Here is a 26,893-nt window from a genome sequence, read left to right as displayed (position 1 = left end):
ATAGCCATTGTCACAGATAAAGGTTCTAGTGTATTCTTTTTAGCACCTGACTGCAAATGAGATTTTTAAGATCCCTGCTCTTTAATGACTCAGGAAGAGCAAATCTTATGTCAGATATTAGCTGGATACGGTGGGGGAAGGTCCAGTCCAGTCCCGGTTGAATTAAAGGACTAGGTCCCTGGAATAGAGTGAGGATGTCATCGACCATCTGGAACCAAATGATGCGTTGAGGTTACGAATTGCTATTCCTTCCATGGTACTCAGATCAATGTTGCTCAGAAGGCAGCATGTCATAAACAAACTTGAACACCCCAAACATGTGTACCTCAGAAAATCCGTCCCCACCAGTCTCTGCAGAGCAACGTTTCCTATGCTTGCACTGCACAGTGAAGGGGAGGAGTACTCACAACTCCATGTCAGAATTTGGTTATCAGAGTGGCTACTGCATCCTGGAACATTCTCATTCATATGGTGCTCAGGTGATCGACCGCATTGCTTCTAGAAAGCATGCCCTATCGTCTTTCCATGGCTATGTCTCACAGATTGATTCCCTGCAGCTGCCCTCCTAGCTCCGATCCGTTAAAGTAGGTCTTCTAGTAGCTACTATCTCCAGTCTTATGAATGTTGTAGTTGTGAGTTCTATCTCTGCATCTACACTATCTGTACTGTGTATTAACCCTACTTTCCCTTCATGTGCCATCCAATGTGGCAAAATAGAAAAAAATTGTCCATGGTTTGTCTGGTTTGTGACATAACACACCAACTAACTAAAGCTGCGTTGCTTTCGTTTTATGAAAAGAATTTTAAAAATCTTGCCAGTCCTGTTTTACCTGCAAGTTTTTGATCTAGCTCACCTAAGTTCTCAAAATCCCCCAATTAACTCAGTACTGAGCTACAGTATTAATTGGTGAGCTGTATATGTCTACCCCCAACTTCCACTTACGTAGCAATTTATTCATGTTTTCTTGCATATGTCATTTCTGCTGAAATTCTTAGAGACACTGCATGTCATAAGGAGCAATGTCATAAGGAGCGGATGGTGCTTTATGAATTATTGTGGTTTTATTTCTAGTTCATTATTGCCCTCTAAATATACTGTCTTGATTTATAATAAGGAGGGAAATATTCCATCAAAACACAGTTTGGTTAAAAATATAAAACAATAATACAAATGAAGAGTTTTTGGTGAGGGGGGGTATTTGTTTGCCAGATGTCGCTTCGTGTCAGGGTTGAAAGGTGGGGAGGGAGGGAATCAAGTGTCCTCCAATTTAAACCAAAATGTCAGTTCCACAATAAGTGTGTGTATTGTTGTTAAACTCCTGGGATACGTTAGGCATGGAGTCACTGATTGTCAAAACCGGAGTTTGTGCTAAACATTTCCAAATGAATTCATTGTTTACATAACCATTTAAACAGGAACAACTGTTTATGAAACCATTTGCAGAAGGCAGAAGAGTCTTCCAATACCTCAGTCCTCTGGATTTTACTTGTTTTTCTGTGCAGTATTTTTACTATGGCTTTTTAGTGATGAGAAGGGGGCCAAAAAGGGCATTGCCACTCACTGCTTAAGGGGAGCATGCATGGAGAGTATACTACTGGGGCCTGGTGGTTCTCTTTAACGTAGGTGTATCCCATGGCCCTGGAATTTTGTCTCATATACCAGTGTTTCTCAACAAGCAGTACAAGTATCCTTAAGGGTACTCAAGAGAAGTTGGGGTGGGGAGGGGGGTACATCAGCACAACTGAAATTTGGAGAAAACTGAATTTTTGTGTTAAGTTTTACAGCACTTGACTATTTCTGTACTTTTTATACCCAAAAATGTCATCGCCCACCCGGCTACGATTAAGTTGTTTAAACAAATGTGTTGTAATGATAGGAAAAAAATTTGAGTGTCTGAAAACTGCAGGTACTGGGGGTACTTAGAATTTTTTTTTAAAGGGATACTTTATTTAAAAAAAAAAAAAGGTGGCGAGAAACTATCCTATACCATTGTCATAGAGCTTACATCCCTTTCCTGAACTTTCTGGGTGTCTGGCAGATGAGTCTTGCCCACATGCTCAGGGTTTAGCTGATCGCCATATTTGGGGTCAGGAAGGAATTTTCCTCCAGGGTAGATTGGCAGAGGCCCTGGAGGTTTTTCGCCTTCCTCTGTACCATGGGGCACAGATCACAGCTGGAGGATTCTCTGCATCTTGGGGTCTTCAAAGTATTTGAAGGCTTCAATATCTTAGATATAGGTGAGAGGATTATTCTAGGAGGGGTGGGTGAGATTTTGTGGCCTGCACTGTGCAGGGGGTCGGACTAGATGATCATAATGGTCCCTTCTGACCTTAAAGTCTATGAGTCTATGAATCTCTTGGTCTGATTTGAAAAAATCCTTTAGATTGTAGCTGCCTGTGTCTGAAAGCTTAACTCATTGCCAAATTATTTAGTTGGGTTTTTATGATTTGTAAATTAACATTTGGAAGGCTTTTTCCTATATGATCTAAAATGCTCCATTGTAGTCTGAAATAGCCATTCTTCACACCCGTTGATAGAATGGTCTGATTGTACTTTTAATAGGCTGTTGTTTCACTGATACTCCCAGTTGTGGAAAGGACTTGATTTCCTCATCTGATTAGCTATTTAATTGTTTACAAGGGACAGAAGTTTCAAGTGTGGCATTTTCCCACAACAATTATTTGACTTGGGTCAGCATTCAAAATCTAAATTAATGTGTATGCCTAAGCAAATATATAAAAATATTTGTGAGAGTAGCTGTTGAAATCGAGTCTGTTTAGCGGCTCATTGCACTTGTGCATCTTTTTCCTATTATTGGTTGCCAATTTCTGAAAAAGGTACATAAATATTATCTGTTTTCCAGCTGAAGGGGAAACTTGTCAGACATGCCTCTGTGACATATTGTAATCAAATGGATGAAATGACTTTCTCAAAGGGGTCATAAATAATTGGTGGCAAATTTGAGAGAGAACACCCTGGATTGCTGCCTTGATGCTGCCCTTCCTCCCTCCCCCCGGGCTCACTCTGGTGCCCAGTAATGTTGCATATTTCAGCTTAAACACCAGAGGCTTCTTCTGAGGGAGGGGAATATTGTGTTTGAGGTTTTTTATAACCTAAGGGAGGGAGCAGCACAGGCCTGCAATCCTCCTGTGCAAGATTCACAAGAGACTTTGTAGCTATTGGCCTGTTGGGATTAGTGAAGTCCCTGCAGTGTGTGTAAAATCCTGGATGTTTTTGAAATCCACCCAGTTTGGGTAGAAAATCTACTGTGCAATACCGTTACCACAATGGCTGACCCATGGCTAGTCTACACTAGAAGCACTACAGTGGCACAGCTGCAGCACATGGGGGTAAAGATGCTTTATGCCATCGGTCTCCAAGCGTTTTAACCACAAGATCACTTTTTCTATTTAAGTGTAATGTGAGATCTACTTCAAACCCAAATCCCGTGGCCCTGTTTCCTTCCCGCCCCTTCTTTGAGGCCCCACCCCTGCTCCACCCCTTCTCCAAAGGCTCACCCTGCTCACTCCATCCCCCTTCCTCCTCCTCCTCGCTCACTTTTACCAGGCTGGGGTAGGGAGCTGGGGTGCAGGCTCTGGTCTTGGGCCAAGAGGTTTGGAGTGTGAGAGGGGCTCCGGGCTTAGCCCAGGGTGGAGGATTGGGGTCCAGGAGGGGATTCAGGGTGCAAACTCTGGGAAGGAGTTTGGGTCTGTCTGGGGCAGGAGGAGGTTCAGGGCTGGAACGGGTTCAGGAAGCAGGCTCTGGCTGGGCACCATTTAACTGAGATGGCTTCTGGGTGGTGGAGCAGTGCGGTTAAGGCGTCTTATTCCTGCCCTGGCCCTTCACTGCTCCTGAAAGCAGCTGGCATGTGCAGCAATGACTCCATGGTGCCATGAGCTGCCCCTCCGCTACAAGCACTGAACCTACAGCTTCTACTGGCCACAGTTTCCCCTTTACTGATCAGTGCGAACTGCAGGAGCAGTGTCTGCAGGCAAGGACAGCATGTGGAGACCCCCTGCTCTGCAGGGACATGCCAGCCACGTTCAGGAGCGGCAATTACCACACAGGGATAATGACTCCAGCCACAACAGGTTCAGCATTTTAGACTCCCTGCTCAAGGAATTAAATTGAAGCGTAAGAAAGAAATTAAAATTATGCAATGCACAGACCAGTCAAAGCAGTAAAAGAAGCAAAAACAGTAAAAGAAGCAAAAACAACCCCCCACATATGTGAGTTGGGTCAGGAGAGGAGTGCAGGACAGTGTGTGTTTGTGAGAGTGGCAGAGACGTACACAGCGCGCGTGAGTGACAGATTTGCATTACCAGACTCCCTCCATCCCCTTCTCTCTGGGTGGAATGAGGGGAGGAGGGACCCCTCTTTTCCTTCCCATACCCTGCACAACAAGCAGGAGGCTCCCAGGGGGCAGCTCCAAGGCAGAGGGCAGGAACAGCAGAACAGTGGGTGGAGGGACAACTGAAGTGCCAGCTCTTGATCGCTTCCTGGTCAAACCAGTCAGGATCCCCTGTCAGAGGCTCCAAGATCTACTGGTAGATTCCGATCTACTGGCGGGTGACCTCTGCTTTTTGCCAACAGGAGAGAGCTCTCCTGTTAGCATAATAAATCTACTTCTACAAGAGGCAGTAGCTGTGTTGGTAGGAGACGGTCTCTCACCAATATACCCTGTTCATGCTGGTGCTTAGGTCTGTGTAACTGACGTTGCTGGAGGAGGGAGGGAGGTGACTTATTCACACTCTGAAGGAACATAAGATACACAACGTAAGTGATAGTGTGTACAAGCCCTTGGTCATCTCATGGCAGTTCCTTTTTGAATGTTGTGGTGTTTGGGGAGACGGGAATCAACATGCAGTAATGGATTTACAGCAGAGTAAATGCTGTTCCTTGTACATAGAGCCCATTCTATCATGATTCCAATGGCTGTTCATGCAGATTCCCATCTTCCTGTGCTTGTATTTTTCTTTGAGAAAAAACATATGCTTACTGTGTAATGGCTTGTAAGCTATGCACTTCAGTAGCTGCAACTACTGTGAATATTAAAACTGTTAACATGCATCTGTTAAGTTTTCATTGAGGAACACAAAAAAGTTGTTTAATACTAAAAGTGATTTTTTATTGAAATTGTTATTACAAAAAATAACTTAAGAATGGTCATACTGGGTTAGACCAAAGCTCCAACTAGGATAGTGTGCTGTCTTCCAAAAGTGGCCAATGCCAGGGGCCTCTCGGGAATGAACAGAACTGGTAATCATCAAGTGATCTATCCCCTGTTGCCCACTCCTAGCTTCTGAGAAGAAGCTAGGGAGACCATTCCTACCCATCCTGATTAATAGCTATTGATAGGCATATCCTCCATGAATTGATCCAATTTTTTTTGAACCCTCTTAAAGTCCTGGCCTTCACAACATCCTCTGGCAAGAAGTTCCACAGGTTGACTGTGGATTATGTAAAGAAATACTTCCTTTTTGTTTGTTTTTTAAACCTGCTACCTATTAATTTCATTTGGTGACCTGTAGTAGTTGTGTTATGGGAACAAGTAAATAACTTTTCCTTATTTATTTTCTTCACACCAGCCATGATTTTATAGGCCTCTATCCTAACCCCTTTCAGTCTCTTTATTTTCTAAGATGAAAAGTCCCAGTCTAATTAATCTGTCCTCCTATGGCAGCAGTTCCATACCCTTAAACATTTTTGTTGCCCTTTTCTGAATTTTTTCCAATGCCAAGATACCTTTTTTTTTTGTGTAAGGTGAAGGGACCACAACTCACTCAGTATTCAAGATGTGGATGTACCATGGATTTATATAGAGGCAAGGTCACCAGCAGGCCAATAGCAAAACTGGGAATAAATCCCAGCCCAGTGTACTATCCACTAGGCAGCATTGCCTCCTAATAATTTGCAAAATCTCATCCAAGCGCTATTGTAAGTTACAGAGCTAATTTGTAGTCTGGATTTGATCCAACTATAGATGATTATTCATTATTCAGAGTCATAGCTTTGTATCATTGACAGAAGCAGTTAAGTCAATGTTGGTAATGGTGAACTATTTTTGTGTAATTCTTAAGCTTCTGAAAATATTGTTACTTTTCATCGTGGTTTAGTTGGTTTTCCCTGTGGTATAACACACATGAATGTTCTAGAAAAAATGTCATTTACGCTCAGACATGAATTAGATGAGAAAATAACATTTGTAGCAATATTGTCAAAACTTGTAGTACTGTACTTAAATTATGTAACCTACAGTGGTTTACCACCCACTGCCCCCAAAACACACACAAGCTCCAAATCCTTACTCAGTGCTGTAAGGTCAGGCCTTCATCTGTTTCCCGGCTTGCATTGTGACTGAATGGCAGTGTGTTCCATCTCGATCTCAAGCTTCCGTGGGCAAAGACAGTCCCTTCTATGTACTGCGCAGGGTTGGGGTGGTTGGCTGGGCTCAAATACTGCTAAGGATTACAGAATATTCTGTTACAGGTATTACTAAAGCGTTTGAGGTTTATTCTGCTGTTAGACTTTCTGACCTTTGAACAGGGATCCTGTTTCGTATGCGAGTGTTCTGATTCTAGAGAACTCCTAAGTGCTGCTGGTTTAGTAGGCCTTAGAGCCTTAATTAATGCAATTTATCCAGAAGATTTCAAAGCTTCCATGTGAAGAACCACCTGCCTATCTGAAGAATTTGGTTGTCATTGTACAGTTCCTGCTCTGTGAAGGTCACAGTGCTTGGGTATGAATATTGGGTACTTAAATGTTTGAGAGCCATTTCTCAAATGATGTGGCCAGCCCCACGGGCTACACAGCTATCTGAATTCAGAGGCAAAGTTGAAATGTAAAATTCTTTTTCAAGTGCTTCAACTAGTTGTGTGCGCGCTCTGGGTACAGTAGCCGGAAGGCTTTTTCCTTAGTGGTACCTTTGGGTCAGTTCATATATAGGTTCCTGTCAATCGATTGCTTTTCCAGTTCCTTTTTAGTGCCTATGATGGTTAGCCAAAATGCTTCAGCAGGACACTTTTCTTCTAGTTTTTTACTCTAAGCCACAGGCAAACAGTTAGAAGCACAAACTCCTCTGTTTGGATGTTCACCAGGCATTAGCTGTCTGTATCAAACTGATGAAGCCATTTTGAAAAGCTATCCATTGCAAAGGCAGATAGAATGAAAGGACTTGTAGATACTTCCTAAAGAATTTCACCATGGATCACATCCTGTATCTGGATGTACTACAATCTGGCTAAAGTACCTGCCTCCAAATTGACAGCAAACTCTGTAGGGGCACAAGCCTTTTCTATGGAGTTCTTCTTACAGTCAGAGCACAACACTCCATCAACCTCCAAGCCTGGGGCCTCTAATATCAGCTCTCAAGGGGGAATCACTTGATTCCGTGCTCTCCAATCATGCCCTGTGTAATAGCATTATTACTTCAGGAGTTCTGACTTATGTCCGAAACCCGTAATACTGTTCCCTCTAGAAATGCAAATGGTAACCAATGTCTAGTCAGCCTTCTGAAAGCAGTATTTTTAAGATCTGTTTTTCTCTTAGACTGTTGTTCTAATGTACTGAGGAGATATGTGTAGTTGATTAGGATGTTGTCTACACTGCTAATTGAGTGACAAAGTTTTTGTCATTCATAGATGCTTAGATCTCCTTGCTAACCCACGTGGACAAAAGCTTTGCTGTGGCAGATACTGCAGGTTGAATCTCTTTCTTCTGGCAACATCTATGGACTGGCCTGTCCATTTATCATGTTTGCGGCTACGTATCATAAAGTTTGTTTGCAGCCACCAGTCCTGGCTCTCAGTGTTCTGTGCTGTCATCTAGCTCTAATTTATCCCTAACAGTCTTCTAAGAGCCCAGTGAACAGTGGAAGTGTGGGTAATGCTGCTAGACAATATTGACCTCCTGTGGTCCAGGAAATTCTCTGATTTAGCACTGGTCCGTTCCCAAGGGTGCTGCACTGGAAAGGTTCACCTGTAGTGTGAACAGCACTCCTGCGACAAAGCAAACCCCGCACATAAGGGGTGTAAATTTTTTGTTTGCCAAAGTGCTGACAGTGTTTATATTGCCTGACTAAAGCTGTCTAGGTGTCTATTCATCTTCCTCATGGGATCCCTGGTAAGTTTAATTTGCTACAGACTCCTCCTCAAAGTCTCTTTCTCTTCCCTTGATGCACCATCTTCCTTCTTTGGGGGAGTATCTTTAAGTCTTGCCCAGTTGTTTTATCACTACCCTTCATGGGAATCGTGTCACCTTTTAACTGTTTATATCCCTTTGACCTTGTAAGTTTCAGCTCTTGTGAAACAAGGTTTCCATTTGTTAAAGACAGGAGGTCGTATCCTTGATGCTGTTGCTGTCGTCCCGTCCCCATTATCTTTCAGTTGCATGCCTGCACACCATGTTATTTTCTCGCACAGTCTCCCTTTAATTCAGGCATTTTACACACACAATAAACATTGCATGGACTCTCACAGCAGATATCTAGTCTGGCTCTCATATTACCCAAGTGGGTCAAAATAAAACTGTTCTAAATCAAAGTTTCCCACTAATAGTTCTTCACATATTTCTTGAAACAATAGTGCAAATCTGATCACTAAACCATATTAATTTGCAGCTCAGTACAGCCTTTTACAGCATCTAAGAGGGCATACTTTGTGTATTTTCTTTAGCTAACTTGATTTTTATTAATGTTAGAAAATAGTATATGATACTCAAGCTGCAAATGCAGCAGCAGTACATTAGGAATGGTAAGAATTAAATCATACACGCAAACACAATAACGCTTATATTTTGTTAAACTAAATCTTAAATGTTACATAAATTTGCATTTGAAGCAGTCTCTTGAGTTGCTGGTTGATGGCTGCTTTTACATTCTTTAAAAAAAAAAATTTCAAATGTTATTAACTGTGACAAGTCCTCAGAACATTAAATGTACCGTGTCCTTACAGCTTCTAATATTAGCTCTTATTTTCCTCATTCTCACTATCATTTTGATGAACAGCTGATTCCAAATTCCCAAAAAAGCAAAGACTGACTGTGCTTAGAGTGCACTTAATTTTGGAGTAAGCACCATTGGAAACACGTATAGAATGGTTTCCTTTAGGAAAGCTGTTTTATGTTGAAGTAAAATAGGGAATGGACTTATGGCATCACATTATGAAACTGTAAGTTTACGTGTAGCATGCTTGTGATTTAATTGTAACTTATTTTTAAATAAGAAATTCAGTATCTTATTGATTATTTTCTAAAAAAATAAAAAATCTGATTTAAATAAATCAGATTTCAATTTAAAAAATCCAATTTTTTGATTTTTTTTTTTTTAAAGTAATTGATTTTTATGCGCATTGTATACAGGGTCCTGGCTGGTGCTGAACCAGAGAATTTGCCAAATCACAGAAGGTCAATATTGTCTAACAGCATTATAAACATTTTCTGCGCTTACTGGGCTGTTAAAAGACATTTAGGGGTAAATGAGAGCTAAATAACAGCACAGAACACTGAGAGCTAGCACTGGTGGTTGCAAACAACCTTTGTGGGACCGCAGGAAACTCGGCTACACCTGGGATAAGTGGACATCCAGTTAACTAACATTATGCTGGACCAAAGCGTGCTGGAGTAGAGAGGTGCATCCAGTATTAATGTTTGTCCTTTGTTACATAATAGGCTGACCAATTATTTAAATACTGAAAAATCAGGTGGGTCTTGGAAGTCTCTAGAAAAGAGACGTGTTATAATTTTCAGCATTCTGACTTATCTGGGTATAGGGGGAAATTACCATTGTTGCTGAGAACTGCAGTAGATGTTCGGTTTGGGTTCATGAGTGTTTTGACCCCGGGGAGAAATTGGAGTATGCATCCGATGTAGCCAGTTAACTTGTGTTTAGATTAGGGTTAGAGAAGAAGAGTTTTTTTCATAATCTGAAAGGATTTAATTAAAATTCTAACCTCACTATAAATGCTAGTTGGGATGATCACATGAGAAAATTAGCTATGGCTGTCAATCCATACTATTTTTTTTAGACTTTATTGTGTTAATCTTTTACTGAGGTTTGAATGTGGCTTATTTTTTTCCCCTTTATTTGAAGAGCTATGCACCTTTTTTAGATGCTGCAATAGGAATAAAAAATAAAGCTTTCTAGAAGTGAAAGTATCTTTCTAAATTACGTATATGTATTTTTTTTTACAGATGCATTTGTAAATAGCCAGGAGTGGACACTAAGTCGTTCTGTACCAGAGCTCAAAGTGGTAAGTAATGTTTTATATTTACACATTTTCTTTACTACTTCATTACATTCTTACTGCATTATACCAAAAGGGGAACATTTGAAATGCTTTATTTTGTCTTCCAGATTTTTTTCCTTTGTAAAAACAGTTAGAGAATTTCAAACCTTGAACATAAATATTAATGGGACGTAACTTTAAGACTCATCTGCCTAAACCTTTTACCTATTTCTGTTACTTTTAACATCTAAGATTATTATTGAGATTGGAGTCAATGCTTTTTCCTCTCTATCCCCCTCCCCAACTTGGTTCCCACTGTAACTTGCTCTATTTGGGGGAGTAGAGGGTTCTTGCAGCAAAGGGGGAAGGGGGAAGGAGGAATATTTGAAATTTACAATAAAAATTTTCTAAAATGTGAAAACAGTTAGGTGGTGTAGTAGAAGGTACCTAGTACCTGAACAACTTTTAGTACAGTATTTGAAATAGACGCATTCCACTTTAAAAAATGATCCATCAAACAGATTACTCCAGGATTTCTTCATAGCACCAATCCTTTTCATTCCCAAGTTAAAAAAAAAGAATTTCAGAATGATCTGTCTAGTTGAAATATTTTTTGTCCAAGATCTCCATTTGATTTCCTAGAAGACTTGAAATTAGTGGGAGGTAAGATACCAAACCGTCTTAATGTTACTTCTAAAAAAAGATCGATTAAAGCGGCTTTTTTAGAAATAGTGTATTTTTTACATTACTTTAGCTAAGCTTCAATAGTATATAGGTGGGAGATGCTGTCGATGAAATGATTCTCTAGACACAAATATGCATGGCACAGGTGAGGAAATTTCCCAGAGCTACTGTTTTGAAAGCTAAGAACAACACTAGAGGCAGGAACTGGAGTGTTCCAAATGATGATGGGGTTGATAGAGTGGCTGAGAAGCCCCCCCTCACAGCAAAGAGGGAGCTTTTGTGTTGAAGACAGATAAAGAACTTCCAGCATTCAGATGGCAGCAGGAAGATTTTCAAAGTTATCAGGCACCCATGAGCTACTGATACAAAGCAAGAACTCAATGGATCTTGCTGGAGACAACCTTCTAATAATCCCAGCACGAAGATAGGGAAATAAACTATTGCCTGCCTCTGAACATCTGCAGCGTGATGGTGCAAACTGTGTGTGCGTGCACATTTTGGCACTTGTGATTTCTGGTTACTGAGTTTAGTGCTGTGGCTCTGGGTATGGTACTTTTCAGATTCAGAGCATAAAGTAAGTTAGAGTGGAAAAGATCTTGTGGCCCAGAAGAACTGAATCCCCACTAGCTGACCTGGGAGCTCTCAACTGTGTCTGTTTATTGTAAGATATTTCAATACAGTGGGACTAGAAACACAAGGGCAGCATATGTGGTTGCTGAAGGAGTTGAGGTAAGTGAGAGGCCTTTGTTTGTTTAGTTCGAGGCTTTGGTTTCATTGCTCTGGAAAAGATGCATTGTTACTGTGGGGTGTTTTCTTCCACAGGGGTAACCCATTCGCATTTCTGTAAAATCCTAGTGGAGACAGGGCACATTGTTATTTTTAACTGCAAAGTAAAGTCAGAAGGACAGGAATACTGCATCAGACCAAAGGTCCATCTAGCTCAGTAACCTGTCTTCCGACAGTGGCCAATGCCAGGTGGCCCACAGGCAATGAACAGAGCAGGGAATCGTTAAGTGATCCCTCCCCTATCCCCCAGTCACAGCTTCTGACAAACAGGCTTGGGACACCATTCCTGTCCATCCTGGCTAATAGCCATTGATGGACCTGTCCTACATGAATCCATCTAGCTCCTTTTTGAATCCTGTTAAAGTCCTGGCCTTCACAACATCCTCTGGCAAGGAGTTCCACTGTGCATTGTGTAAAGAAAAACTTCCTTTTGTTTGTTTTAAATCTGCTGCCTATTAATTTAATCTGGTGTCCCTGAGTTCTTACGTTATAGGAACAAGTAAATAACTTTTCCTTATTCACTTTCTCCACACCAGTCATGATTTTATAGACAGTGGAATTGCTATTCCCGGTACACCATTCACTTCATTTATATAAGCGTGTCTACTGAGGACACATATCACGAACACTAAAAGCATTGTGTCGATACATAAATGATGTAATTGTGTTGGCAGATTTCCTACATAACTTAAGTTGACATAATTCTGTAGTGTAGATATGGCCATGGATATTGCTGCTGAGATGATGGGAGAAAAAACCAGCCCCAGATGAGAATGCAGACTGCTGGTTTCTGGCAGGAGCAGTGATGAAGACTGAAACGGTTCACTCTTTTTTTTCCTCCGCTTTTCCCATCAGGAGCGCACAAAATGAAATGTACAAAATTATATTAGTTTAACGTGAGGGTAACACCCCACTCACTAGATAAACTTTCCTGTACTGAGTGAAGGAATGTTTTTGTATTTTCTCCCCCAGCCTTGGTTAAAGGTGGAGATTAACCCCTTACACAAGAGACAACTATGGTAGATTTGCCCCTCCAAAATCCACTCTGATGCTGCATGTTGCTGACAACACATTTAGTTTTTTCTGCCTTAATTTTACAAGTGTACAGGCGAAATGGAGGATGAATCACACGGTGCTACCTAGAACAAAATGATACTGAGCGAAGTGCTAGTATGGCCACACCAGACTGACTTTCACTAACACTTAGAATAGAAGCCTACTTTATTTTAAACTACATGAGCGATAGTTAGTGCCACCCATGCTACATCTCCTCATGCCTCCTTGTTTTCTGTCCGCTTTACATTCCACGCGTGTTGGAAGGCTTGCATTGCCAACTGATCCCATCTTGGCTGAGTCAGAGCCCCTTTCGCCAGGAGTCCTGTCCTCCTTTTCCAGAGCACTGGACTCAGTTTTGCAAGTGGTTGAGACAGACACTTTTCATGCAGCTGCTGCAGAGAATGAAATTCGGGTTGTCAGGCAGCACAGGTCGTACAAGGATGAGCACTTGCTGGTTTATTTTTGTGCAACCCCTGCTAAAGGCCAAACTCCGCTTTAGCATGTACTAAAACGAGAAATTAGATTATACTGAAATGTTACTCACCTGAGCAGCACCAGCTGTACCTGGGGCACTCGTGCTCCAGCCCACATCAAGTCTACGTGAATTCTTCTTTCTGAATCTGCCATCATGAAGGAACTTCTCCTCCTCCTATAACAGTTCATGTCTAGACTAATGATCAGCTCCATATTGTGCCTGAGGAAGTGAAGGGCCTTTCTTACTGCTACACTTACCTCTCTTGTGCCTTGGCACTATCCTGTTCACCGCCACTTAGAGTAAATTTGGGTTATATGCTTCTGCTTCTGGCTCTTTTATTTCAGGGTGGTATGGAAATAGAAAAGCACATAGGATTTGCTCCTGTCACAAACTAGCATATTCGCAGGCTCAGTTAAATGGAGCAGGAAGGTTGCAGACAGGAGAAGATGTTTACTATAGTAAATACATGCTTGATATTTTAGGTTGCTGAGTCCTTCATGCATATTGGTCAGTGCCTACATCTACCATTAGTTATTGGGGGCTTGCTCATTTAACCATTTCCCTTTTTGAATAGAGTGTTCTGGCTTGTCCTAGTCTGATTTCATCATTTCTCTTCATGCATTACCCCGAAATACAGGGAGTTGCAAGTTCCACATCAGAATGATGGGCTAATGTACGCTAGAGTAGACTATCATATCACATGGCATTTTCCCATTTCAGTAGTGTTTTCTTCACAGTGTCAATCAATGACGTTAGTGTTCTGCAACTTACTGATGAAGGCAATGAAGCGCAGGGAAGCTAAGTGACTTGTCAGAGATCACATTACCAGTGTTGAAACAGAATGCAAGCCATCTGATTCCTCCTCTGAGTTTTAATTGCAAAAGTATCAGCACTCCTTCAACTGGCTGATACATAAGGATGGCTTCTAGGGGAACAATGTCTCTCAGCTACTACGTAAGCTGATGGATTAACCTATGTGGTTGGGACTCGAAGTTGCAGGGGAGGAGGGGAAAGGAGGAAGTGGTTGTCACTGAGCTAGCCAAATGAGAAGCTCCTGGCTCGAGAGCGTACATGTGTTGGGCACTGCTGGACTTAGGCTGTAGTTCCATCATTGTTGTTCAGATAGACCCATGGGTAGCGCTGGGTTTAGGGATGTTAAGGACTAGTCGCTTCCCCTCCCCTACTGCCTCTATCAGATAGAGGCAGCACGCGGGGAAGAGGAGGGTACTGCAAAACGGCAGCGCCGCACTGACCCTGGGATGAGCTGAGGGGGGTCCCCAGCTCATCCCAAGCTCCATGCGGCGCTGCCCCTTTGAAATGCCGCAGCAGTGTTTCAAAGGGGCAGCGCCGCCCTATCAACGAATCAAATAGTCGATGCAAAAATGCATCGACTATTCAATTAGTGAATTACTCTCTACTTAACATTCTTAGCTGGGTTAAGGCACAGTCTCAATGGGTATGTCCTGGCTCCCAACACTGTCCTCTCAGAATCTCGGCTTTGCTTTTTGGAAGCTAAGGGTCTAGTTCTCATGGTTGCAAATAAAAGGTTGGAAATATCAACGAGGTGCAGTGAATGCAATGGTAGAAGTAACCACTGATACTGATATTGTGAGAGGCGGTGGGGCCCCCTCTCTACGTACTGCCCTGGTGTAGTCAACAGCTCTTGTTCCTGGGCATAGTGGTGGTCCTGGGCTGGCTGGAGAGGAATTGGCTTCCCTTCAGTAGGTCTTACAGAGCCCCTGGGGCACTCTGAACTGACTTCTTGTATTGGGATTCAGATACTCCCCTTCCTTCACTCTGGCTTTCCTTCCAGGCTGGGCAGCCGTCACTGTTGATTAGTTTGCACTCTTGTTCACACACATCGCTTGCAGCTAGGCCTAGAGGGCTTAGCCTCTTATTTGTATATTTTTCCTGTGTAGGAAAGTGCTCAAATAAAATGGTAGTTGTCAGTTTCAGGATAGCTGCACCTTTCTCCATGGTCCACAGGAGGGCCCAGATATGTCCAGACCAGTCTCTGGGCACGAACCCTTCTGACTGGTTGTGCAGCTCCCTGTGGTACTTTCTGATCTCCCGAGCAAGCCTGTCTAAGGACCAGCTCCTGTGCTTTGCAAATACCAGCTATCACGCAGCTTTTTCTAAGCAAGCACTCGTACTTGTAAGCATCTTCGAGGTAGTGTAATAGAAACAATCAGCAGAGATGAGTACTGTGAAACAGAACAGGCATCAGCCATCAGTAGCGTTTCTAGGTGTCTGGTTTTGAACTGGACAGTCCAGTATTTGAGTTTTCTGTTCGGGAAACAAGTTGAGAAAATAGAAATGTTCGAGTGGCAAGGAGTCCTGTGGCACCTTATAGACTAACCGAAGTGTTGGAGCATAAGCTTTCGTGGGCAAAGACTCACTTCATCAGATGCATGTAATGGACATTTCCAGAGGCAGGTATAAATATGCAGGCCAGAATCAGGTTAGAGATGACAAGGTGGATCCAATCAGGGAGGATGAGGCCCACTTACTGGATCCACCTCATCATCTCTAGCCTGATTCTGGCCTGCATATTTATACCTGCCTCTGGAAATTTCCATTACATGCATCTGATGAAGTGAGTCTTTGCCCATGAAAGCTTATGCTCCAACACTTTGGTTAGTCTATAAGGTGTCACAGGACTCCTCGCCGCTTTTGCAGATTCAGACTAACACGGCTACCCCTCTGATACTAGAAATGTCCGGTATTTTCTAAATCCGATGTAATGTAGATTGTAATGTAATGTCAAGTGTGTCTGGTATTTTTGTTGAAACCATCTGGCAACCCTACCCATCAGTCATATGGGACCCTGCTTAGCTCCCGCATCTCTGTGCTGGAACCTGCCAGCACAGATAGAATCCCCGGAGAATTTAGATGGCAATTTCAGAGACAGTGTTTGCATCCTCACAATTATGTATCAGTCTTTATGCTTTGTGTGCTATTACAAATGACCTGGCATGCGTCATTGGTCTCAGCAGGGTTTAATTATTTATCTGTAGCAGCGACACAGTAACATACAGACCCTTGTTTCTTCACTTGAAGCTGTGTCATAGGGAAGCGGCGAGCATCCTTTTGGTTAGCTGATGTTTGAGAATGAGGCAGATCGTAGCTCTCCAAATTATTATATTTGTCGGGAATCTTACCTCACACTTACTTTTAGATGTAGATGTTTCAGCATATACCATTGTTCTCAGTAATCCCTCTTAGATGAAAATTAGATTAAAATCTTCCGGTATGCTCCCATGTACACACTCTTCAAAGTCGGCTCTCACAGAACCCTCCTGGACAGATGGCCTTCCTGCTGCCACTTAGCTCCAGCTTTACTTGGATTTATTTATTTTGGTCTGTTGCTTACACTGGAATCACCTACACTGGTAAATATAGTGGCGGTTCACCTGACATAATCCTGTTAGTATCTCTTGCTGCAGGTGACTCCCGCCAACAGCTGATTCATAGGCTGGTGTTCCCTCATGCCTTCTGGCTGCTGCAGTAGCTCTGATCCCTCATTTCCCCTTTTTCTCCTGCTGCTTTTTTCTTTTTGTTCTTGCCCTCGTTATCCGATTTTGCAGTCCACATCTCTTCCTGCATCTGAAGGGGTATAGGCCTACTGGGCAAGGGCTGGCCCCATTAGCTTGGATTAGGTGCTCTATGCTTACATTGCCCCCACAGCTGCTTTATTGGCTACCTTTAGAGAATGGAGGGAGGGTCAGCAACCTTCACCTGCTCTGTATTGGAGTATCCTTGCATTGGGGAGACAGATCCAGGATCATAAATGTTTCCCCAGGCCACTGCTCCCTAAATTGTCACTTTGGGATTGTTTGGCCCCTACCTATTGTTTTGAATCTTGCTTAGGAAGACCACCTTGGTTCAGCAGACCTCTGTTGTGTTCAGACATCAAAAGTATCCAGTGGCACGCAGTCACTGATCCAGGAGCTTACATCCTGAACTAGATGGATGACGAAACAGTGGATACTCACAATGGACAACAAGGAAAAGATGTAGTCTTGAAATCATGTATAGTAATGCGCCTTTTGAGAAAGGGGTGACTCTTAAACACACGCTTTCAGAACTGTATTTTAGGGAGGAGTTTGAATACAAGGGAATGCTTGTTTACAAGTTTAGGGGGCAGCATCTCAGAAGTGAAGTAAACGGGCTACCACAGGGATGGCTTAAAACAAGAATTTGAAGTGAACTGAACAGTATAGCTACCACTTTCTTGCAGGTTTTAAACAAAAAAAAAATTAACCTTCTGTGACATGCAACAATAGTGTTTCTTCTGCTGAGTCTGCAGCAGGAGTTGCATCAGAATTGCTACCTGAAGTAATTGATGATAATGGACAAAATAGTTCAGCATGGTATGAAAACTTGATTTTTTTTAAAGAAGTGCAAAGGATAGAATAAATGCTCCTCCGCCTTTTACTCGGTCTTATTGTGTCATTGAATAAAGAGTGTTCTGGAAGCCCGGCATCTTAGGGAAGCGGAGCTAAAATTTCAGCACATCCTGGTACATAGAGTACTGTAGTATTAAAGTGTGTGCCTGAGGGTGGAGGAGTAGATGGAAGGGACTGTAAATTGCTTCACATCCCATGGCATTCCTTTTGTGCTGTGTATGCTGTGTGCAGCAGCGTTAGTGTTCTCTCAGTATGTTTTTTTGGAGGAGGCTTGGTAATTTGTGTGTGCTGCGATACATTGTTTGTTTTTCTTATAAATTATATTTCTCATAAACGTAGATGTTATCATTGAAACTTTTGGGGGATTGAGGTTTATTTGTTTAAAGAAAATTATGCAAATCATACTATTGGTTATATGTTTTTAAATATCAGAAAACTGAAATATAGATCAACATGTATCATCATTTTATTCCAGGGAATTGTGGGGAATTTAGCTAGTGGCAAGTCAGCACTTGTGCACCGGTATCTGACTGGCACATATGTCCAGGAGGAATCACCTGAAGGTAAGTGGCTATGTGGATGATTAAAAGCATGCTTTTGCAGTGTTTTAGCAGTGCTTTTGCTCTCATGCAAGGCACTGTTAATCTTTGTTTTTATATAGCTTAGAGAAATAGTATAGTAAAAGAAAATTCTCATTCATCACTCTGAAATGTTGGTAAAAATCAAGTATATTTCCTTTTAACGCTTGTTATAATGTAAATAAGTGGAACCAGTTGTATACTTTTTTGTAATAGGGTAGCATTTTTAAATGCTTTCCCATGCAGTATTTGCTGTATGGGAAATGTTCTTAATCTCAGTTTCATAATTGCAAATAATCACTACCCAATGTAACACTTAGCACTATGAGTACTTCTGTTAATTTCAGTTTGGCTGCCGAAGGCTATACCTACCACCCTTGATATTGGATGTATACAGAATCGGGCCCTTCAGTTTGTTGTACCAGAGTTAGTGAAGACTTTCAAATGAAACTTGCTATGAATTTGCTCCATTATTTTTAAAACATGGAGCAGAACAGTTTTTACTTAAAACAACTTCTAGTTTGTTATGCTGCAGTTTAATATGTAGTTCAAACATTCACTGTATTTGTTGTTTTAATTTCAGCGTAGTCAGTTTTATATTTTGAGATCATGTATATCATCATAGCGCATAACCGAGGTATATTTTTCACTAAAAATATTTTCTTGATTTTTATTTATTCTCCTTATGAACTTTAAATCCAACTCTGAGACACTGAATTTCTGGTTCCTTCTTTTCCTTACTGGCTGTTCCATTCTTTGCAGATATGGATGCAGGTAACTATACATTCTCTTCGTGGCAGTGCTTGTCTTGTTTTGAAGAGGGAGGAGGCTGAGCTTTTGTACTGTAGCGTTTCCCCTTTGTTCTGTGTATCATCTTAATTTGCTTTTCTTTTGATTTTCTTAAATTTTAAGCACATCTCACTCTGTCTTGTCCTTTGCTGTAGATGTCTTTTTAGCGGTAGTCATATGTAGTTTCATGTGTCTGCTGTAACGTCTGTTTCAAATTAATGCTTGTTGTAGGAGCTTTTACAGTTCAGTGTGTCAGAGCATAGTATTCTTGAGGTTTTAACTAGGCTTTTTAGTTAAAAAGCTATGGGAGGTTTCACTGTGTAGTCAGCCATTTTCATGGGCAAATGTAAAAGGGGTGCAAACATTTTGTAGATTTTATTACTTCCGTTGAATGGATTTAGGTTGCTTCTCTGAGGTTGGAAAGGTGACGTTTAAGGACCATAGCAAAAGGAGCAGCAGTTGATTTGTACATTAATGCTCAGAAATCATCTTCTGGAATGTCAAGAAAGGTGTTGGAAAGTCACTAACTAGCACTGCCGCTTCACATAGCTAACAGTAATGAGAAACAAATAGATAAATGGTGGATAAGTCCTGAAATGGAGAGAGCCTCATAATAAAGAGCATAATCAGTCTCTCCACTGTTGTTTATTTTCTCATGAGCAGAAGATGTTAAATATTTGATTAGTTCTTTCAGGAGACAAACTTGTTTCTGTTCTGCCGAATTTCAATGGCACTCTCTTCCCCTAGACGTGGAATATGTAGTTGGTTTCTTGATCCTGTGATGTGTTGCTCTGTTCTGAGCATATTCCCATATGTCTTTTCTGTCTTTAGGGATTGTTATTTACTGTACTTGAAAGTGACATTCACACTGTTTTCATGGACAGGATTAGCTCTCCAAAGCAGAGTCAGATCATTTCTGCACACATAAATGTAGCTGACAGGCTTCACTAATGGCACCGTGCATTTTCATTAGCAGGTAAAACTGGAACAATTAAGCCATAATTCACCTTGTAAGTGATCGTCTTAGGCTGTCTAATGAAATCAGTATTTAGGAATTTAATTAACTCCGACAGTCTCTCACTAGTAAACGTCATCTGTGGAAATAGTTGAACAACTGTAGCCCCACGTAATCGGTGACAGTATTGTGAAAATATGCCCTGTCAGAATGTCCACACTGGTAGTTGAACAGAAGCTAGGCAAGGAACAGCACTTGTTGCTCCAAGTCCCACATTGGGGGTTGGATTCAAGCTCTATGCATAATAGTATAAAAGGAATGATGCTGTACTGTTAGCAGTAACTTTCGGAGTGGGCCCTTGCTGATGCGTAGGGGGTCTTTCAAGCTGGACAAAGAATAGAGCAGGTGCGAGAGGTTTCTCAATATAGAAAGGTTTCTCAATATTTCCTCTGCAGTTTCTCAATATAGAATGGTTTGCCTGTCAGTGCTGTTTGAGATGTTGGTGAGTGCATGATGGGTGGTGTGTTCGTTGACTCCATAGCCGTACTGCCAGTCTTGTGCACAACATACAGACCAATTCTACTTTCGTGCCTGTTTGCAGCAACTTGGAATGCAGATGCTATCTCAGTGATGCTCATCTTCAGGCATGGGTTGACTAAGTGCCAGACCTGCTCTGTGGCTTTTAAATGTTGATCCCCCATGCTGGCAACTGCTTTAGTGTGCATTTAAGCATCAGAATGGGAAATTTCCTTCCACTTTCTTTGAGCCTAAGCGTATCTTGCACCCAAAAAATGTACTTGAACTACATCAGCATGTGCTGCAAAACACCATTTTCTCATCACTTATCTAGCTGATTCATTTCCTTCAGTAACAATGCTAGAAATAATGCAGGCTTTAATTCATTATACAAGCCTCCTCCTTTTGCATATATGCCTGCCCAATGGCACAAGGATTTTCATTATGGAGGTATTTTGGTGTCTGACGTGAGAAACTAGAGGCTGAAACAGCCGTGGAGCCAGAGTGGTCTGTGAGGTTCGTCCTTGCATCACACTGATGTAGAAACAGCCAGCTGATTGAATGCAGAAGACCTATTGAAGTTGTCGGCCTTCTCATAGTAAAACAGGGAGCGATTAGAAACACAGCCACCACTCAGACTTCTATGGCAGAAGTGCAAGATATGTAGTTGAACTGGGAATGCAGCACTTTCAAACTGTTATCTTCACACCTACATGTAAAGAGTAGGTCTGGCTTCTTGAGAGGGGTGAACTGGAAACTGTTCTGTCACCAGATCTGTGCTCTCAATGTTATCTGTGGGCCTGGCACGCTTCACGTAAAACCCATGACTGGCCCATGCCAGTTGACCCAGGCTTGCGGGACTCCAACTAATGGGCTGTTTAAGCACTGGACAAGCTCTAGGACTCTTATCTCACATTGGTCATAAGGCCTGAGTGCCAATTGGAGCCCGAATATCCACACTGCAGTTAGATAGCCCCTTAGCCCGAGTCAGCTGGCCTGGACAGCATAGACTAATAAAAAGCTCATCCTGCAGAAGGTGACTTCTGCACTTTACGGATACTCTTGTGTGGTGCATTCTGTTGTGGTGATGATGCAGTGCCGTCGTAGGTCCCTTTCCATTTGAGAATATTGAAATGCTTTGCAAGCATGAATGACTTAAGCTTTGAAACACCAGTGTGAGGCTAGTACAGGTTGAATCTCTGAGGTCCGGGACACTCCAGTTCGGCAACATGAGTGGTCCAGCAAGACAGCAGCCATTGCAGGACCAGAGAGCTGTGGCCAGGAGAGGAGCCAAGAGCTGGCAGCATGGAGCCGGGTGGCCAGAGCTGGGGCCAGCAGTGGAGCCTGGCCAGACAGTTGGCAGTTGTGGCACTTCAGAAAGATAAAGGATGTTGTCAACGTAAAGAATGTCAATGTTTTGCTTTAAAAACAGTCAGTTTGCATCATGCTGTCTGAGCTTTCCTTTTGCCATCAATCATCAGATAAAAGAACCAGTTGTATAAAACGCAATGACTTCTTTATTGCACACAGTGCAATATGGTCAACTCACCGCCTCAGAGATGCCTTGCATGGAGGTATTTGGGTTCCAAGAAGCTCAAGAGTTTTTAAATTTCCTTCAGTTTTGGAAGTTGCCTCCCTGGCGTTCCTGGGAAGCTGTTATTGGTGGATCTGTGGACCATCCTCTGCCACATGCCGCCACGCTACAGGTTGAACTTCTCTGGTTCGACAACATCCATAGCCCGGCATGATTTTAGTTAGCTGGATGTCCACTCACCATGAGTCCCATAAAGTTTACAGCCATCAGTGCTGGCTCTGTGCTGCTGTTCGCCCCAACTGTCTTCTAAAAGCCCAGTAAGCAGTGGAAGCGTTAGTAATGCTGCTTGACGATATTGACCTTCCATGGTTTGGCATTGGTCAGGTCCCAAGGGCACCAGACTAAAGAAATTCAACCTGTATAATTTACAGAAATTTTCCAAACATCTTGGGTTGTTTTTTAACTGACACACATTTCAGTGATAAATGAGCATGGATTAGGGATTCTAGTAGGGTTGCCAGGTGTCCGGTTTTCTCCCGGACAGTCTGTTATTTCTGGCCCCTGTCTGATTAAAAAAAAAAACCAAACCCACAGAAAATACCTGTTTTTCTTGGATGGAAGGCCAGCGGGAACATTCTTCCCCTGCTGCGTCGGGTGGGGGCATGAGGAGTGAGGAGCGTGGTGATTCTTAAAGGCGCAGTGACTTTTTTTGTTTTTTGGGGGTTTTTTTTGCTCAACTTTTGTCTCCTTTTCTTTTTTTCCTGCCATGTTTGGGATTTTTGGTGACAGCATCTGGCAAGCCTATATTCTAGTTGTACTTTAATGTAGAATAGGAACATCAAGTTGCCCCGTGATGCCTTCAGGGGGTACAGGATAGCCCACCTAATAAAACAAAACTCTAACAATCGAAAGAAGAAGTTATTTAAAGTGAATTGGAATTCTTCCACTAGCCTAGCAGACCGCCCAGCTGGTGAGAGGATCAGGTTTTTGTCCTCAGGAAACTGAAGAGGTCTTATAAATAGATTTAGAGGAAAGCTAAGAGCAATTGCATGAAATAGTTCTTCCTCTACTTTTTGCACTTCGCAGCATCAGGAAAAGGAAGAAACTGGCTAGTCAGGTCTAGTTGTTGAGGGAGTGGCTCATAAGGATCCACATATGTTGCTTTTGCAGTAGAATATCAGATTTATAGAAATGTAGGACTGGAAGGAACCAAGAGAGGTCATCAAGTCCAGCCCCTGAGCTGAGGCAGGACCATTAGTGAACCTAACTCATTCCCTTCAAATGTTTGTCTAACCTGTTCTTACAAACCTGCAATGGCAGTTTCCACAGCCTTCCTTGGAAGTCTGCCTCCGTGCTTAACTGTCCTGACAGTTTGAAAGTCTGTCCTCACATGAAACCTATATGTGCCTTGCTGCAGACCTGAGAACAATTGATCACCATCCTCTTTGCAAGAGCCCTTAGCAGATTTGAAGACTATCAGATTCTGCCCCATCAATCATCTTTTCTCCAGACTAAACACGTGTTCAGGTTTTTTTACTGCATAGGTCAGACTGTCTAAACCAGTGGTCTCCAACCTTTCTAAGCACAGGATTACTTTTTTGAATACAAGTGCAATCCAGGATCTACCTTAATCCCAAATACCCTTTGCCTCACCTGCCATGTGCCCCTCTCCAAGTCCCTGCCCCTGCTCACTCCATTCTCCCTCCCTTCTCATCCTTCCTCCTCTTCATCGGGCAGGAGCAAGGGGCTGGAGCATAGGCTCTGGCCTTGGGTCCAGGGATTTGGCATGTGAGGGGCTCTGAGCTGAGCTTGGGGCAGGGAGTTGGGGTGCAGGAGAGAGGTTCAGGGTACAGGCTTTGTAAGGGAGTTTGGGTCAAGGGGGGCTCAGAGCTAGGGCAAAGGCTTTAGATGCAGGAGAGGTTTTATGACTGGGGCAGGGGTTCAGGATGCAGACTCCAGCTGGACACTGCTTACCACAGGTGGTGCAGTGGGGCTAAGGCAGCCTTATCCCTGCCCTGGCCCTGCACTACTCCCAAAAGCAGCCAGCAAACTCCCTCTATCCCAAGCCCTGTCGTGTCCCCCTCCGTTCTGTGGAGAGAAGCTACAGGGTGGGAGAGGGGGCACCCTGACATCAGCGCCCCTCCTCTTCCTTCACTCCCCTGCACAGCAAGCAGGAGCGGGGGGTGGTGGATGACAGCTCCAAGGCAAAGAGCAGGGTGTGCAAAGCAGTATGGGGAGGTTCAGCTAAAGTGCCAGCATTTTGCCTCTTGGCCAAACCAGTCAGGATCACCTGTCACAGGCTCCAAGATCTACCAGTAGATCCCGATCGACTGGTTGGTGACCACTGGTCTAACCTTTCACCATTTTTTTATCTTCTTTAGACTCTCTCCTTTTTCTCCACATTTTTCCTAAAAAGTTCATTTGGTGAAATGAGCTAATGTTCAGTGTTTCAGCTGATATAACATCTGTCATAACTTGGATTTTAGGAGATATTTTTGGGAAAATAAGCCCCCCCCCTACACACATTGGGGAATAAAAAATTAAAAGGGCAGAAGTACTTTCAGTTATGGGAAGACTCTTCAGAGCTCCTCTTCTTCTGTAAGCCCTTCATATATTTGATTTTTAGAACTTGTACGTAAGTTTGAGCAGTTTTGGTGTCCTGTCACCCACTTCTGTATATTGTGTCCTGCCCCCCACAAAGTGGTCCACTATTTCAAATGTTCAGGAGAAGCAGTCATACACAGCTTGGATCGCAGAGACTTTTTCAAAGGCACAGATGGTAATTAGGTGACGACTGCTCTTTGTGAATTTGAAAATCTCCCACTTGATGCCTGCACCTGACAAGAATTCTTTCTTCTAAGTAAAACTAAACATTACAAATAAAATGCAGAGTGAAAGCTGTGCGCACAAGTACTGAATAAATATATTAGCATGTCATCTGGAATCCCTGGCGCTTCTTGTCCCTCCCAGACCCTGGTGTGTTTTATCCGTGTTCCTCTAGGGAAAGTATCATCTAGATCAGAGGTTCACAAACTGGGATTGGGTGACCCCCTCCCTCCTTTGAATGGGTTTGCCAGGCCTGGCTTAGACTTGCTGGGGCCTGGGACGGAAGCCCAAGTTCTACTGCTGGGGTGAAGCCAGAGTTGAAAGGTTCAGCCCTAGGCGGTAAGCCAGGCTCCCTGCTTGTGGCTTAAAGGCCTTGAGCTTCAACTTTATGTATCCTTACCCAGAGAGATGCTTTTCTCCCTCCCTCCCCTCCCCAGGGACAAGGAGCATTGCACAGGCTTTGACTTTGGTCCTCTCCTTCTGAGATCATGAAGTAATTTTTATTGTCAGAAGGGGGTGGTAGTGCATTAAAGTCTGAGAATCCCTGATTTAGTTGGAGGTCTTTGGAACTTGAACTTCCTCTCCCAAATCTTGTGTAAAGCACATGGTATGTAGAAAATAACAATTGAAATGTTTTTAGAAGCGGTTTGTTAACAGAATTTATGAAGAATTCAAATTCTAATAAAGATGTGGTTAGGTACCACTTATGTTGGACAGTGTAAGTGATATGGCTAGGTTCTAACTATATTATGGGGAAAAATTCCTGTGGGTTGTAACTGAGATGCTAATTGAGGGATGGGAAGGGAACAAATTATGAGGGGAGAGGAATAGATTTTAGAAATTGTGAGAACAAGCAGAGGAAACCATTTAGAATTTTATATTAAACTTTAGTTTGAGCAAGGCACAAAATTTTTATTTGAAAACAGTTTGTGATTGGAATTTTGTGGTCGTTTAAGCAGAAGGAGCCAGACAGATAAGGGGTGGGGTAAAGTAATATATTTGACTCAAGTTATTAAACTTTTTTAAGTCCTTTTAAAGACCCTACTAAACAGTTACTCACCCATTTTAGCACAGAGGAGAATCATGATTTACATTTTTATTAGTGTGCTAATCAAAGCAAAACTGTAGTCTGAAGAAGCTTAAACAAATGTAACAGTATTGTGCAATCTGAATTAAATAAAGCTAAGAGGAAATGGTGTTAGGAAAGGGTACTGAAAATAAGGAACAAAAGTAAAACATCCGTGCAGGAAGAATGTAATTTGTTTCAACCTAAACTTCAATTTCAGCATTTTCATGTAAATTTGCAGCAATACAAGAAAAGTAATAGGACTGCATGAAAAGGAGGCAAACTGGAATCAGGAGCAGACAATCTACTTTAATGAGGCTGGAAAAATCTCAGAGGAATGGAAGCTGCCTAGATGTGGTTTACATCCACTTTTTAATTTGAGTTTCAAGTGTATCCCAAACAAGGAAGGCGCGTAGTTACGAACATTTGGGTGTAGCAGGGGGTTGAATTGGGCTGCTGCTGCACTGGGTTTTCTCTGACTGTCCCACCATTGTAGCTCCTCCAGACTTGAAGCAAGAGAATACAGGCAGTCCCCAGGTTATGTACAAGATAGGGACTGTAGGTTTGTTCTTAAGTTGAATTTGTATGTAAGTCGGAACTGGTACGTATTGTAGGGGAAACTCTAGCCAAACATTTCTCCAGAGCTCAGTTTTATTCTCCCACACCTCACTTCCCTCAGTCCTTTATTCTCAAGCTGAGGTGTCTGCTGAGAAAAGCCGTTCCGCGTCTCCCTGGCCTGCTGGAGGAGAGGGGGGCGCTAGCTTCGCGTCTCCCTGGTCTGCTGGGGGGAAGCAGCTAGTGCGGGGTTGCCTCACCCCGTTTGTAAGTAGGGATCCAATGTAAGTCGGATCCATGTAACCCAGGGACTGCCTCTACAGGCAGTCCCCGGGTTACGTACAAGATAGGGACTGTAGGTTTGTTCTTAAGTTGAATTTGTACGTAAGTCGGAACTGGCATCCAGATTCAGCCGCTGCTGAAACTGACCAGCGGCTGAC

General features: G+C 42.7%; 1 protein-coding gene across 7 annotated transcripts in view; it reads left to right on the top strand.

The window, feature by feature from the left end:
• AGAP1 (ArfGAP with GTPase domain, ankyrin repeat and PH domain 1) overlaps window positions 1-26,893 on the top strand; it is a 496,396-nt gene that overhangs the window by 158,999 nt on the left and 310,504 nt on the right. For all 7 annotated transcript variants that reach the window (XM_075934057.2, XM_075934053.2, XM_075934051.2 and 4 more), the window contains exons 2-3: window positions 10,190-10,248; window positions 18,110-18,197. In XM_075934057.2, coding sequence (XP_075790172.1) covers window positions 10,190-10,248; window positions 18,110-18,197 — 147 coding nt within the window. The remainder of the gene's footprint in view (window positions 1-10,189; window positions 10,249-18,109; window positions 18,198-26,893) is intronic.

This window comes from Pelodiscus sinensis, chromosome 7 (genome assembly GCF_052426305.1).
Source record: "Pelodiscus sinensis isolate ZL-2025 chromosome 7, ASM5242630v1, whole genome shotgun sequence".
Lineage (NCBI taxonomy): Eukaryota > Metazoa > Chordata > Testudines > Trionychidae > Pelodiscus > Pelodiscus sinensis.
The sequence above is the reverse complement of the archived record's forward strand: the minus strand, read 5'-3'. Positions and strand labels throughout refer to the sequence as shown.